This window comes from Mchenga conophoros, linkage group LG6 (genome assembly GCF_057382185.1).
Source record: "Mchenga conophoros isolate Kocher_MC1m ecotype Shallow Benthic linkage group LG6, M_conophoros_male_GT1.1, whole genome shotgun sequence".
Taxonomy (NCBI): domain Eukaryota; kingdom Metazoa; phylum Chordata; class Actinopteri; order Cichliformes; family Cichlidae; genus Mchenga; species Mchenga conophoros.
The window spans coordinates 101,370-115,330 of NC_140531.1; the positions used below are offsets into that span (position 1 = coordinate 101,370).

The 13,961-nt window shown below is 40.4% G+C and overlaps 2 protein-coding genes across 5 annotated transcripts; one reads left to right on the forward strand and one right to left on the reverse strand.

Moving 5' to 3' along the window:
• Positions 1 to 684: 684 nt before the first annotated feature.
• LOC146571741 (uncharacterized) lies at positions 685 to 4,015 on the reverse strand. Of its 3 annotated transcripts, XR_014892879.1 has the most exons (4): positions 3,887 to 4,015; positions 2,297 to 2,444; positions 1,022 to 2,212; positions 685 to 791 (listed from the first exon to the last, which is right to left on the reverse strand). XR_014892879.1 is itself a non-coding variant. In XM_085278535.1 (2 exons), exons 1-2 carry the CDS (start codon positions 3,936 to 3,938, stop codon positions 1,294 to 1,296), a joined length of 1,203 nt encoding a protein of 400 aa, XP_085134661.1. In that variant the 5' UTR covers positions 3,939 to 4,015; the 3' UTR covers positions 726 to 1,293. The 3 variants fall into 3 exon arrangements, 1 of the variants encoding a protein (XP_085134661.1); XR_014892878.1 differs by having other exon boundaries at positions 1,022 to 2,444; XM_085278535.1 differs by having other exon boundaries at positions 726 to 2,444.
• Positions 4,016 to 6,942: 2,927 nt separating this feature from the next.
• LOC146571742 (uncharacterized) lies at positions 6,943 to 13,728 on the forward strand. 2 transcript variants are annotated; one of them, XM_085278537.1, is made up of 6 exons: positions 6,944 to 6,994; positions 7,084 to 7,323; positions 7,715 to 7,842; positions 8,051 to 8,236; positions 12,859 to 12,937; positions 13,568 to 13,728. In XM_085278537.1, exons 2-6 carry the CDS (start codon positions 7,196 to 7,198, stop codon positions 13,605 to 13,607), a joined length of 561 nt encoding a protein of 186 aa, XP_085134663.1. In that variant the 5' UTR covers positions 6,944 to 6,994; positions 7,084 to 7,195; the 3' UTR covers positions 13,608 to 13,728. The 2 variants fall into 2 exon arrangements, with proteins under 2 accessions (XP_085134662.1, XP_085134663.1); XM_085278536.1 differs by having other exon boundaries at positions 6,943 to 7,323.
• The last annotated feature ends 233 nt before the right edge of the window (positions 13,729 to 13,961 follow it).

Here is a 13,961-nt window from a genome sequence, read left to right on the forward strand (position 1 = left end):
TTCAGGCCAACAATCAGTTGGTGAACATATTAATCTACTACAATTAGCAAAAATGAATAAATAAACAGAAGAAAGTTAGAGTGATATCAGAGTCATGCAAGTTTTTGACCAGGAGGTTAAACTCATGCAAATTAGCTTCATCCAGGCTCATGAAAACACTGTCCTGCTTATAAACAGCAGATCATTTGTGTCAGTGTCAGGATGGTTTATATTTGAGCTTTTAGTTCACACAGAACAATTTTTATTAATTGTTTTTAGCGATTACGAAAGTCTGTGAATCCCCAAATTGTTCAGTTGTTCTCTTTGCTCCCCATGAGGTCACTTTCACCATGTGACAAAAACAACACCCCACTCTACACACTCGGGCCACCAGCAACTTTCTAAATCCTCAATAAAAAGCTGACAGGTTGCAATGATGTTCCAAAGAACTTATTAAGAAAACAACTAAATACACAGAAAATTTTATGAAAATTGGTTTATTTTATATCTCATAGTTTTAAATGATGCAATAAAAATATGTATAAAACATCACAAACTGTAATATTTTACAAATGCTTACGTCCTGCTGATGCAATGGAGACATCTTCCAGTGACAGTCTTCATCAGTGTGAGTGTGAGGAGGATCCTAAACCCACCAACACAGAAGTGCATGTTCACAACTCCCTCTGTGCAGGCGGGGTCAGGACCCTCCTCACCTAGGGTGAGGAGGGTTGGTGCTGTGGCCAGTCAGGTATGAAGTGCTGAGAGTGGATCTTTGGTCCTCTGTGCAGCTCTGTCCACTCTCAGCTGCCCTGCAAAGCAATAACACAAGAAAGACGTCATTTTAACACAAAACAGCATTTTCATTGTTGGTAGCTGCAGTATGTTGTTAAAAAGCAATTTTAAACCCAACGTATACACATGAAAAATATAAATAAAGCTAAACCTACAGTGCTGCTGACATAGGATGATGATTTATACCAACTATTGGAAGAATTTTGTCTTCAATACAGTTTGTTGTCAATGTGAGGTGATAACTTACATAGTTGGAACACAGCACCACTCTCCCGTTTTTCACTTGGTCATCCATCCTTCTCATCGGGTTGGTTGGGGTAAGGCTGTCTTCTGGGTGGGGTGTTTGCTCCATCTTGGACATAACTGGAAGTAATAACAACTAAAAAACTACCTTTAATTCACAATGTAATATTAATATTAATGTCACATATCAACAAAAAAAGCAATACATTTCACATGTGCGAGTCACATGTTCTTATATCTGTAAAAACAAAGTTTAAAAACACATTCTAACATAAACTAATCAGAGTCACTGTCATCCATGGAAAGGCTAAAAGGCCTCTCCCAGAAACGTCTGACTCCAAAACTACCTGAGGATGTTGAAGGGGCATCAAACTGGTCACTCACCTTGCACCTCTTTGCACTTACCTCTTCGGTGCAGATGTCTTCTCTGCTTCTCTTTTCTGAGGAAGGAGCAGCAGAGAGATCAGCTGAGGAAGAAGCAGCAGAGGGAGCAGCTGAGGAAGAAGCAGCAGAGAGAGCAGCTGAGGAAGAAGCAGCAGAGGGAGCAGCTGAGGAAGAAGCAGCAGAGGGAGCAGCTGAAGAAGGAGCAGCAGAGGGAGCAGCTGAGGAAGGAGCAGCAGAGGGAGCAGCTGAAGAAGGAGCAGCAGAGGGAGCAGCTGAGGAAGGAGCAGCAGAGGGAGCAGCAGAGAGAGCAACTGAGGAAGGAGCAGCTGAGGAAGAAGCAGCAGAGGGAGCAGCTGAGGAAGGAGCAGCAGAGGGAGCAGCTGAGGGAGGAGCAGCAGAGGGAGCAGCAGAGGGAGCAGCTGAGGGAGGAGCAGCTGGCGGATCACCAACTGGGGCAACAACTCGAGGGAAGAGTGGGGCATTGGCCTGGCCGAAAGGCGGCATGGCGATGGGGGCAGCACCTGGAGCAATAGGACGTTGCCAATCGTGCCAAAACGGCTCTGGAGAGTGCTCCCGGATGAGAGGGGAATCATCTCTCTCATCCATGGTGTCATACCCAGAGTCATCGCTAAGCCAATCCCCCCACTCTTCTGAGTCGTTCCAGTCAGATGAATTGTCAGTCTGTTCACTAAACTCTTCATCGTCTACAGGTAGGTAGGGGGGGTACTCACCATACTCACCTTGCTGTTCACCGACATCAGCATCTGGTGCTTCATCAGAAGAGGGTGAGGGTGAGAGAGGGATAAAATACCTACCATACTCACCTTGCTGTTCACCGTCATCAGCATCTGGTGCTTCATCAGAAGAGGGTGAGGGTGAGAGAGGGATAAAATACTCACCATACTCACCTTCGCTGATACGCTGGGTATCAGTGTCCTGAGCTTCACCAGAAGAGGTGGTGCTCTGGAGACTGTCATCCAGGATCCTGATGACTTCAGGAAGGCCTTCTTCTGCAGGGCGTTCAACCACATAGTCAAGACGCCCTGTGAGGAAACAATTTTTAAAATAACATTAGGAATGTAATAGACACCCAGTGTTAAAGCAACAGACCTACATCTGTTAGTTTGAGCAGAGGATGAGAGAAAAGCATTTTATGTCAGACTGAATGACACTTCTACTTGTTCAATCTTTAAGTGAAGTTTTTTAATAGAAGACCACCAAACCTCCACCAAGGCAGCTCACTCTGTGTACTTTTAAGGTGACACTATATTGACACTATATATGACACTGTATTTTGTGTACATTCAATTTGTTTTATTTGTTCCTTGTAAGCCTTTATGCAAACACTATGTTGGAATAGGTAATGGATAATAGGTATTGATTTGTAAATAGCCGGACATGAGTAACTTATTATATAAATATACTACAGTACATTTATAACTAACCATGCAGCTCATTCTCCTGTTTTATTTACAATTCACGATGTCACACATTTTGAAAAAAGCTCATAGGTTAAATATGTGGATGCAAACCATAATGTAACATTTAGACCACATGTACCAATTGCATGTCCTAATATATATATATATATATATATATATATATATATATATATATATATATATATATATATATATATATATATATATATATATATATATATTTTTTTTTTTTTTTTAAATAAAAACACAACCTTCTTGGCAAGAGTTGGCAAGAATTGCACACACAAAGCTCTGCAGGTATGTCTGAAAATGATGGTCAAGTGAAAAACAAACAAACAAACAAGCAAACAAACAAACAGAAACTCTTAACTCAGAATCCACATTTTTAGAAATGTGCACAAGGACTGTATCTGCCATAAGGACAGATACATCTAATCTGTGGTAAACATGCTATCCCTGTGTAAATATCCCTGTGTACAATATCTCTCTCTGCTATCTAATAAGGTTAAAAGCATTACCGTAACAGAAGATAGGTCTTAATGCCATTATTACTACTGTTTTCATATTCTTTTGATATTATTTTATTTGTATTTTTTTATCTTTGTGTTTTGCAGCAGAGAAAAAATATAGTTTATGTCAATAAAGCCTTTGATCCGGAGAAGAAAAGGATGTCAGGAGGGGACCTGGATCTGTGTGTTTACGCCTGCGTGTTCTGAGGCCATGACATCTTGAAGATGCCGTTACCACAGAAACTGATTTTTGGGCATTTTACAAATTTTAGTCCATTAAGCTATTTTTAACCATTTCATTTTAAAGAAAAGTGTCAAATTTGAAGCCTTCAAATCAAAGTAACACCTTTTTTTCATATTCATACATCAGTCGTTAATAATTTCTACACCTCTCCCGGAAAATTTAAAACATACAAACAATTTACGGGAAACAATCTTGAATACACATATTTGATCACATTAAAACTTGATATTCACACTGGAACTTGTTAAATTATTACAGTAATTTACATTTAAAGAAATTTTCACACTTACCTGCAGCGAAGTCCAGGTGACAGTCGGGGAGTCCGGGTCCACGGCGAGCCATCTTCAAACTTGAAAAACAAAAACAAGTACAAACGATCCACAGATGAAGTACTTGTTACGCGTTCAAGTTATATCCGCTTTTAGTAAAATGGTTTGCAAAACTTAGCTTTCCACAGGCTGAGGTTGGAGCAGGTCGAAACAAGTCCACGAGCAAGTGTAAACGGACGTTTGGAACCTTGTGCAGCATTTATATACCCTCGGCGGCCATGGTTACGGTTGTCAACGTGTACAGGTGCACGTGATAGAAGTATAGGAATGGAGCTCACCACAGTGTAATTACAGTTAATTTATGGTCATTTACTGTCAGGGTGGAAGTAATGAATTACAAATACTCACGTTACTGTAATTAAGTAGATTTTTTTGGGTACTTGTACTTTTATGAGTAATTTTTCAAGTGTGTAATTTTACTCATACTTGAGTACAACTTACACCATGTAATCTACTGAGTACTACTGAGTACGCCCACAATTTGAATTAATATTCAAACCTTTCGTCTGCATTTTTGCAGCCAATAAGGCCGTGCAATCCCGACCGGCCAATTTAAGACATAAGCAAAGATAAACTCTGCTGCAGCAGCAGGCACAGGTGTCTGGAGGTGCTACATGGTGGAGTACAAACTACTTTATAGACGGAAGATTTGGAGACAAAGAAGCCAAAATGGAGACAGAGGACAACACTGTCAACCATGAAAACGACGTAGAAAAGACGGAGGACGCGTGCCCGTGGCCATACCTGGAGGAATTTTTCATGTGCAGAGGGAGAAAAGGAGACAGCGTCCAGATGCAGTGCAAACTTTGTTTGACCTCTACAGTCATTTCAGCTTACAAGACTTCAGCGTCTAATCTTAAAAAAACACATTGAGGTAAGAGGTTTTACAACTATACGTGTACAATATTGCCTTCTTATTTTTCATGTGTGTTAAGGTTATTAGTTTGGCTAAGATATTGTCACCGCCATTGGTTAGCCTGATATTAAAATAAGACGGAGCTAGCTAATGTGCGTGTGTGCATAATTGAGCTAAATTCATAGGAATGTTTTAGCTTATTATTTGGATAACCACCGTCATTACAATAAATTAAATTTGTAGTCATTTAAAACTCACAGGCCTACAATCAGCTGGCCTATATAAAAAAACAAAAACAAAATTTGAACACAGTGCTGAGCTGCATCTCAAATTAATCTTCCAGCTCTCAGCTGACATGTATCAGAGCCCGATTGATGGATCAGTTGATCAGGATCATTGGCCTGATATAGGTCTATCATAGTGACGTGGCTCTTAATCAGTAGGGTTATATGTTTCCCAATATGATTTTTTTTTTAAAGAACATAATGTGGATTGTTTTTATTTGTTAGCTGTATGGGCAGCATTTTTGTGTATGTGATCCCTTTTCTTAAATTACATTTGCTATATACACATATTTTGCTCTCTTAGTATTTTTAGAACCTGACTAATACTGAAAACTTTAGGGTGATACTGATAAAAAGGAGTTAAAAATTTAGATACTGATACATTGGTCGATACTCTTTTTATAAATAGTATACAGATTACAGAACTTAGAATGTATACAGAAATTCATGTTTTTTGCAATGATCGTTCAAAATTGGTTTACATTTGTAAATAAATACAGCAATATATCTGCAAGATTTGACCAAATTCACCACTCTTTTATACTATGCTAAACAATCAAAGATTAGCTCATGTCTAGTTGAATGATGTTTTAAAAATGTGTTTTCCTGTAGTGTTAATCACAGTGATGTTATGAAGTAATGTATGAACCTGACGTATGATAATATTTATCTCTACAGAGGAAACATCCATCGAAGATTGAGCAGTACAATATCACTGTGGCATCAACATCTCGTCAGCGAAAGACCACAGCCACACCAAACAAGCTCTCAGCAAATACACAAGCCAAGTTACCAGACCTGATGTTGAGAGCTGCAAACAAACATGTTCCACAAGCAACTGTTGACATGCTTGTCATCAATTTCACATGTGAGGGTCTACAGCCATTTGCAGTGCTAGAACAGCCATCTTTCAAAGAATTGGTTACCACATTACAACCTCAAGCCAAAGTCATCTCCAGACCCACTGTCCGTGCCAGAATCTGTGAAGCTGCTGATCACATGAAGATGACTTTGGTTGCAGCATTGGATAAAGTCAAATTGGTTGCTACCACTACTGATTGTTGGTCAGCTCATCAGAAAAATTACCTTGGAGTCACATGCCATTGGAGGAAGAGTCCCTGGAAAGAAGATCTGCAGCACCAGCATGCAAAAGATTGAGAGGGTCTCACACATTTGACATGCTTGCTGGTGCGCTTGATGATATCCATTGCCAATACAAGATTAGAGGCAAAGTTGTAAGAACCACAACTGATAGTGGATCCAACTTTGTCAAGGCCTTCCACATGTTTGGGGCACAAAATGATGCAGATGAAGCTGAAGATGAAGCAGACCCAGAAACTATTGACCTGACTGACCATATTGACTACCATGAGGCAAGTGCAATTCTTGATGAAGACTCTGGTTTGGAGTATCAACTCCCGCCTCATCAGCGATGTGCATGTCACCTGCTAAACCTTGTGGCAACATCTGATGCTGCCCTAGCAGAGAGCATGAATGAAACCTACAAGAGGCTCTCCCGTGCAAGCTTTGCAAAATGCCAGGCCATTTGGAACAAAACTCATTTGGCTAATGAAGTGGTAGAGGACAAGTGTGAACTACAGATCATTCGTCCCAATGCAACACAATGGAATTCAACCTACCTTGCCATTGAAAGGATAATACGCATCATTGATGAGAAGGGGGAAAATGACATCAGGAGCATTTGTGAGGAGTTCAAGGTGAAAGTGTGAGTAAAATTGGACACCTACCAATATGGTTGCAAATTTTGTGAATTTTCCTTAATGGATGGTTAAAAACGTGAGCAGACTCTTAATATTAAATCAGAAGATCCCTATTATAGTCATGGTGGGTTTTGTTGTTGTGTCTTACAGGTTGAGTCCTGCAGAAGTTGCATTCCTTAGGGAGTACTGTACCACCATGAAGCCACTGGTGAAAGCTTCAAACATTCTTCAGTCTGAGTCCACTTCCTTTATGGGATGGCTCCTGCCAGTAATCCAACAACTACTGTCCAAACTTAGCAGGCTGGAGACATCAAGCAAGACATGTGTGCCACTCATCAGGGTGATCCGAAGGGCCAGCTCTGTTCTAGGATGCCCTCTGGACCCAGTGGAGGTGGTGAGTGACAGGAGAATGGCGGCTAAGCTGTCATCCCTGTTGGACAACGTCTCCCACCCCATGCAGCAGACTGTGACAGCACTGAGCAGCTCCTTCAGTGGGAGACTGCGGCACCCACGGTGTGGGACGGAGAGATTTCGCAGGTCTTTCCTCCCCACTGCTGTCAGACTCCACAACAAAGACTTTAACTGAACAAACACACACATCCACACATGTGCAATAACACTAAGTGCAATAATCTCTTCTGGCATCGTTGTATTTTACTCAGTTGTATATAGCATTCGTATTGTATTTTTATCTTATTGTATATTTTTATTCTATTTTATTCTACTGTATATAGTATATTATTTTATTCTATTCTGTACAGCTGTGTACTGTATTTATTCTTATTGTATTCTAATTTTTGCGTCATAACTTTTGCACTGTCCACTTCCTGCTGTGACAAAACAAATTTCCCACATGTGGGACTAATAAAGGTTATCTTATCTTATCTTATCTTATCTTATCTTATCTTATCTTATCTTATCTTATCAGAGCCCTGCAAAATGGCCTTCAAAAGCGTTTTGGAGCGATGATGGAGGATCCAGAGTTGGCTGCAGCTGCAGTCCTCTTACCCAAGTTCAAGACTTCCTGGACTGACAGAGCAGATGTAACAGAGGCTGGTAAGGATTCATGTGATCCCATTTTTGTGTATTTTTACATTTGAACACATGCTTAAGTGAGTATTTCACCTAATACATTGTAAGTTATTGATGGTCTGTCCTGAATACTAAACAATCCTTTTTGAGAATTTGCCGTTTTTAAATTTGTGTTCAGGAATAATCACTGAAATTTAAATAACAAAATTGTGTTATCTACTTACAATTACAGCCTTGACATACATCAAACAACATCTTGAAACGACAGAGCATGAGAGTGAGGATCAGCAAAGAGAGTCATCTGATGAAGATGAATTCTTCTCCAGACCAATCTCCAGAAGGCTGCAAAGTGCAGTTGAGCTTGATGGTTACCTTGCTTGTGCCACAGACACCATGGAGCTGCTGCACTCCTTCTCAGGTATCAAAAACCTCTCTCTTAAACTGAACACAGCTCTGCCTGCTTCTGCTGTGTGTGAACGACTTTTTAGCTGTGCTGGTCTACTCTTCACAGCCAAACCAAGTCGGATTGCCTCTGTTAATTTAGAAAACCAGCTCTTGCTGAAACTGAACAAAAGGTTCAAGTGTGACAGAAATGCTAAGAGTTTAAGACACTCACCTGCCTGTTGTTCAGTGTATGGGGAAAAGTTTAAATGGTTCTACGCATGTTCAGAAACATATTTGTCATTGTTTTAACAAACAAAATTCCTTCTTTTATATCTACATTTATTTACAAAACAAGTTACCTTTCTATACCTTGTTCATCTGAGAAATGTGCTTTGAACATAAATATTTATACTGGTGAATCGAGTTGAATGCCTGCTATTGACGACAGAATAAAACATCAGTCTGTTAAAAAGTAATTAATACTCTGAGTAGTTTTTGAGAAGAGTACTTTGTACTTTTACTCAAGTATTTTTTTAACACCAGTACTTTTACTTGTAATTGAGTACAATTTAAGCAGTGTAACAGTACTTGTACTTGAGTACAAATTTTGAGTACAGCAGGTGGATGAGGGAAAGGGGAGGAAGGAGGAGGAGAGACCCGCGGACCGGCCGCGTCTCGTATTGAAAAGGAACCCGATTTGTCCCGGACTTCAGCTTGAATGAAAAACAAATACACAAAGCTGGAGTTCTTCTGTGTCTTTACGTGGCCAGCTGCCTCTTCTTCTCCCATTCTCTCTCCCTCTCTCTCCTGTTGCTACTTAAATCATGAAACTGATCAATGATCAGCTGATCGCTTTTCTCTTGGAGATACTATATAGCTCATGCTTACGGAGCCCCTCTGATGACATCCTCCAAAAAATAAATAGATTGTGGTGACAAAATACTACTTCCTGCCCTCGAAATAGTATAAGTGCCCACGAAATACTTATTTGTGGCCACAAAATACTATTTCGAGGGCACGAAATAACGTGCGCACGAAATGCTAATTTGTGGGCACGAATTGGGTATAACGTGGCAACGAATTACGCATTTGTGGCAACAAATAGATGACGTGCGCACATCATATTGATACATTGGACAGCTGTGTAGAGACATAAGCATAAGAGTAGGCTAAACCTGTACAACATGGCCAGAGACAGTATGATTGAGTTTTATTTTTGTCATGGTCTGCGTGGCAGACCTTGGGTGTGTGGGGAAGGAGGACCCAAAATGCGTTTATTTACAGTGGAGTAAACAATACACAATAATAGGTCTAGGTCCCTCAGACCCAGATCCCTGACAATTTTAGGCTGGGAATGAGCTACACATGCATTTTGAAAAGCCTGGCACTGAAAGGAACCATTATTATGGAGAGACATTTAAACAGGATATTAAGAGCCCAGTTGCATTGCAGACGTAAGTACGACCCGGACGTTGGGATAGATTCTATTGTCAACCAACTGCAAGGGCCTGGGAAGGATCACGGTTATTGGTCAAGTGTTTCGTGCTCACAAATAAGCATTTCGTGCGCACGTTATACCCATTTCGTGGCCACGAAGTAGTATTTTGTGGCCACAATTTATTTATTTTTTGGACCATGTCATCAGAGGGGCTCCGTACATGCTAATATCACATCTTCACATTTTTTTTAGAGGTAACAATAACTTTGCATTCTCGCTACTCAGCATGCTCTAAAACAGGTATATGTTAGCAATGACAACATTTAACAAATGTTTTTAAAATTCTAGCCGTGCTAATTAGCCTTAGGATTGGTTGAGGTCTGTGAAAGCCTTTGGAACAAAATCAGTCTTGTAAAGCTCACTATTTTCCAGCTGAGCCTATAGCACATTTGTTAAAGTCAGTCCGGATTGTACAGCTTCTAATCAGAAACAATTAAAGTTTGTTTCTTTTTTTCTGCTCATCAATCTTTTTCTGTAACCAGGATACCTGGAAAGTCTTAAATAACTCATGTTAAAATGTTGCAGTGCTGTAGAGTGGGGTCATGTTAACAATCCATTCAAACTTGTGGTCTTCAAGGTCAACTTTATCAACTTAATCTAGAAACTATCATTCCTACAACTGTGCTGTGTATATGTCACAACATATAGCAGGAACCTATAAACGTAACTGACCTTTGACCTCTCCTTCAAGAAGGTACATGTAATGTCTACAGTGATTAGACATACTTAATAAAACAGTGTGGGGCCCAGAGTATTGTTGTGCATCAGTGTGGAACATGTCAGTAACACTGAGGGTTACACACACTTTGCCAGGTACACCTGTTCACCTGCTCGTTAAACACAAATGTCTAGTGAACCAATCAGACGTCAGCAAATTAAAGTATTTTAGCATACAGACATGTTCATGATGACCTGCTGAAGGTCAAAGCAAGTATCAGAATGGGGGAAAGAGATTGCGTGGTTGTTGGTGCCAGATGGGCTGGTCTGAGTATTTCAGAAACTGCTCATCCAATGAGCTCACAAAATTACCTCTACAGTTTACAGACTGTAGTGGCAATCCAACCAGCAAAAGGCCACCTGAGGGAATTTGAAGTATTTCCAACTCATCCTGGTGATGAGGTCAAACACAACCAGTACTTTTAACATTTTATCAATTATTTACCAATTTAAAAAACAACATGTGGTAACTTATTTTTAATTTTGCTGCATACAAGTTGAATGAATGCTTACTGGATCTAGAACACCATTTAGATCATAACAGCTCCTGATCAGGATGAATTTCATTTTCAAATCAAATTTCATGTCGCAGTTTCACAATTTTGTAACATATTATTTCAAAGCTTGCTTATGGGCTTGTTTTGGAGCAGACCAACAGTCAGGCTCGTCTTCACCCTTACTGTCAGACTCTGAATTGATGGTTCTGCTATATCTCACCTGGCTGAGCTCTTGTAATTATTTTGTGATAAAACTTTTTCTATTTTGAGATCAAGATTCAAGTGGAAATCTTTGTGTGTCTGTCTCTCTCCCTTGGTTTCTGTAGAGGTACAGTGTGGGGCCGCCTGGATAAATGTTAAACAGAAGCTAGATGTAGTGTTCCTCCACTGTCCATTAAGGATATGAGGAAAAGAAATGGTCAAGAACAAAGTGTATGGTGTATTTATAAAAGAAAATGGCTTTTCAATTGTATACCAAAACCACCACCAGAAAGTCAACTACAACTTGTTACATAATCATCATGACTGTTGTATCAGTTTAACAGTTTATGGGTTGACTTCTTTCAGTTCATTCACTGTTTACATCATGAAGGAAAAAGAAGGCAACAGGCTGAGAAATGAAGCTGTTGTGTGTCTTTGTGGCCACACGGGGGCAGTGCTGCATAAATAGTAGAATCTCTTCCTGGACACTTTTTCTAGACCTCTTTTTAAATGACTAATAAAGACAACAACAAAATGAATTACATCAGGATCTGATATGGTTTTGTTTTTTTGTTGAGCTTTATATATTTCAGAATGCCTAGAGTTTGTTTGTTTTCCATGTTTTGTGATACAGAACATCTCCTCTCAGACGGCTGTTGTCTCATAATGGGTCATTACCTGGTCTGATGGGGTGTTTGTTCCATTTATAAATCAAGTGATTGATTTGTAAAATGAGAGATGGCCTCTGACCTGCTGACTGGTGTCTGATCTTCTCTGCTCCCCTCAAATTTGACAACTACTCAGCTGATGTGATGGTGGACAGGAAGTCACTAAACCTGGGACTCTGGAAACACATTTCTAGGGATAGAAAAGTTAATGTAGATCGTTTCAGGAGATAAATACGAAATAATCGATTTGGTGATTATACTAATATAGTAAGAAAATAATGTATGAAAAAATGATTTTTTTATCTATACACTTAAGCAACGACCAGAGTCTTAGAATTGCGCTTTCACCAGGTTTTACTTGACTGAACAACAGAACTTCTCTGTCTCCTTTATAAGGGGTCACATCCTGAGTTACACAATGAGTCTTTCAAATGTGTGCGATAACCCACTGCATGTGTAGTCGTGCTGAGACCGCGTGGTCTTACTTTTATTACCCCTTGATTCAGCTGTGACCTGCTTATCAAGTCTTTTTACAAGTACATCATAATTATCTGCTCTGTGCAGACATAAGTTGAGCAATGGTTTAACAAACTTTCCCATCAAAAACATGAAGGTTTAGCTTTAAGCTTATTTGTCCAAACAACAAAGGATAAACTGCCAGCACCTGGACTGAAACAGAACATAGTAGTGTTGGATGTAAGTAAAGGAAATACAAGTATAACTGTGACTATGGAACAAATCTCCTTCAATGTTAAACCTTAATGTTAACCTGATTGTGTTTATTAGAAAAATCATCCATTACAGTGTCTGTGATTGCTTCACATAGTTAACTCTGGTTGTCTGTGGGTTTGTGTCAAATTTGGAGTGAACAAAAGCATGAAAACTGTGGAAGATGCAGACTGTGAAAGTCTAGTTTATTTCATGAATACAATTATTTTTTACAGTCGCTAGAACAAAGTAGCGTACTGTTAGAGTTTGTATTGTTGATTGTCATTTATGCTTAGAAATATTTAACCATAGATGCTTAGAGGTGTATAATCAATTGTGTAGTGATAAGTTGTGTGATCTTTAACAGGCTACAGAGGCTTGGTGTGCATTCCACACCTACATCCTGGGAGCATGAGAGAGGTCATACCTTCTCTTATTGTTTTATGGTAGGATTAACGTAATTACGTCTGTTCTAGTCTAAGTGCTTTTTGTGTATAAATGAACTGCTGGACTTCCTTACTGTGTTATCTAGGATGAGGGGGGGTCTACCCTCTTCCTTTTTTTTTTTTTTTTTTTAAATGACATCAGAAACAGCAGTATGCGACATTACGTGATGGCAGAGCTTCAGTTCATCCTTTGTCTTTTTTTTTTTAATAAATAGGACAGGGGGAATGAATGAGAGAAAGAGGGGGAGAGAAAGAAAGAAAACCAAAGGGGAGAAGAGACGGTGAGAAGGGGGGGGAAGAGAGAGAAAAAAAAAAAGAACTCCTGGGTCACCTGTATGGAGAAAAAAACAAAAAAACAAAAAAAACAAACAGAGGAGACAGCAAACAACAAAGAGCAACATAATAATAGAGAAAACAAAGCACCATCACAATAAACTAGCTAGTCATAGATATCAATATTTTCTAAATAATAAACGATATTGTGCAGCACGCAAGATAGACAGCGCACAGTGTGCTTTGAGGCAGCAGCCAAGAAAGCTTTAGTCCGCGTCTGTGAATACCCATGTGTGCATACCTGTGTGGATCAGCATGCTTGCATTCCAAAGGTTTCTCCATGTAATGATCTGCTAGGGAGTGTGGGGGGGCCACAGCCCCGTCCTCCAGGGTGTGAAGTGGATATGGAGGAGATCAAAACTGCAGACATCCAGAGGCCCCCAGAACACAAGAGACCATGGAAGACCAACAGAGGGGCAGCCGCGCCACTGTTCCAGTAAGAGCTGAGGAGAGTCCCAGATGAGGGCTCGCCCAGCAGCCGCGGAGCAGAAGTCAGGGGGAGTTGCAGTGACGCGCCCGTGAGCTCCGCCGGCCCCCAGCTGCGCCTGAGTGACCGAGCCCCAGGCCGAGGGCAGGTAACCCCTCCCTGGGGCCAGCTCCCCCGCTGACCCCAGTAGGCACTCCCACCCTTCGCGACCCGCCAGGGAAGGGGGGCCCAGGCCCATCAGACCGGGGCCCAGTGCAGTAGCGC

Bases quoted from the DNA above. Each gene is read 5' to 3' on its own strand.
- LOC146571741 (XM_085278535.1), bottom strand. From the start codon at position 3,938: ATGGCTCGCCGTGGACCCGGACTCCCCGACTGTCACCTGGACTTCGCT. The intron at 2,445-3,886 runs GTAAGTGTGAAA...GTTTCCTCACAG, and splicing joins TCACCTGGACTTCGCTGCAG to GGCGTCTTGACTATGTGGTT.
- LOC146571742 (XM_085278536.1), top strand. From the start codon at position 6,983: ATGAAGCCACTGGTGAAAGCTTCAAACATTCTTCAGTCTGAGTCCACT. The intron at 7,843-8,050 runs GTAAGGATTCAT...TTACAATTACAG, and splicing joins AGCAGATGTAACAGAGGCTG to CCTTGACATACATCAAACAA. The intron at 12,938-13,567 runs GTAGGATTAACG...ATGATCTGCTAG, and splicing joins CCTTCTCTTATTGTTTTATG to GGAGTGTGGGGGGGCCACAG.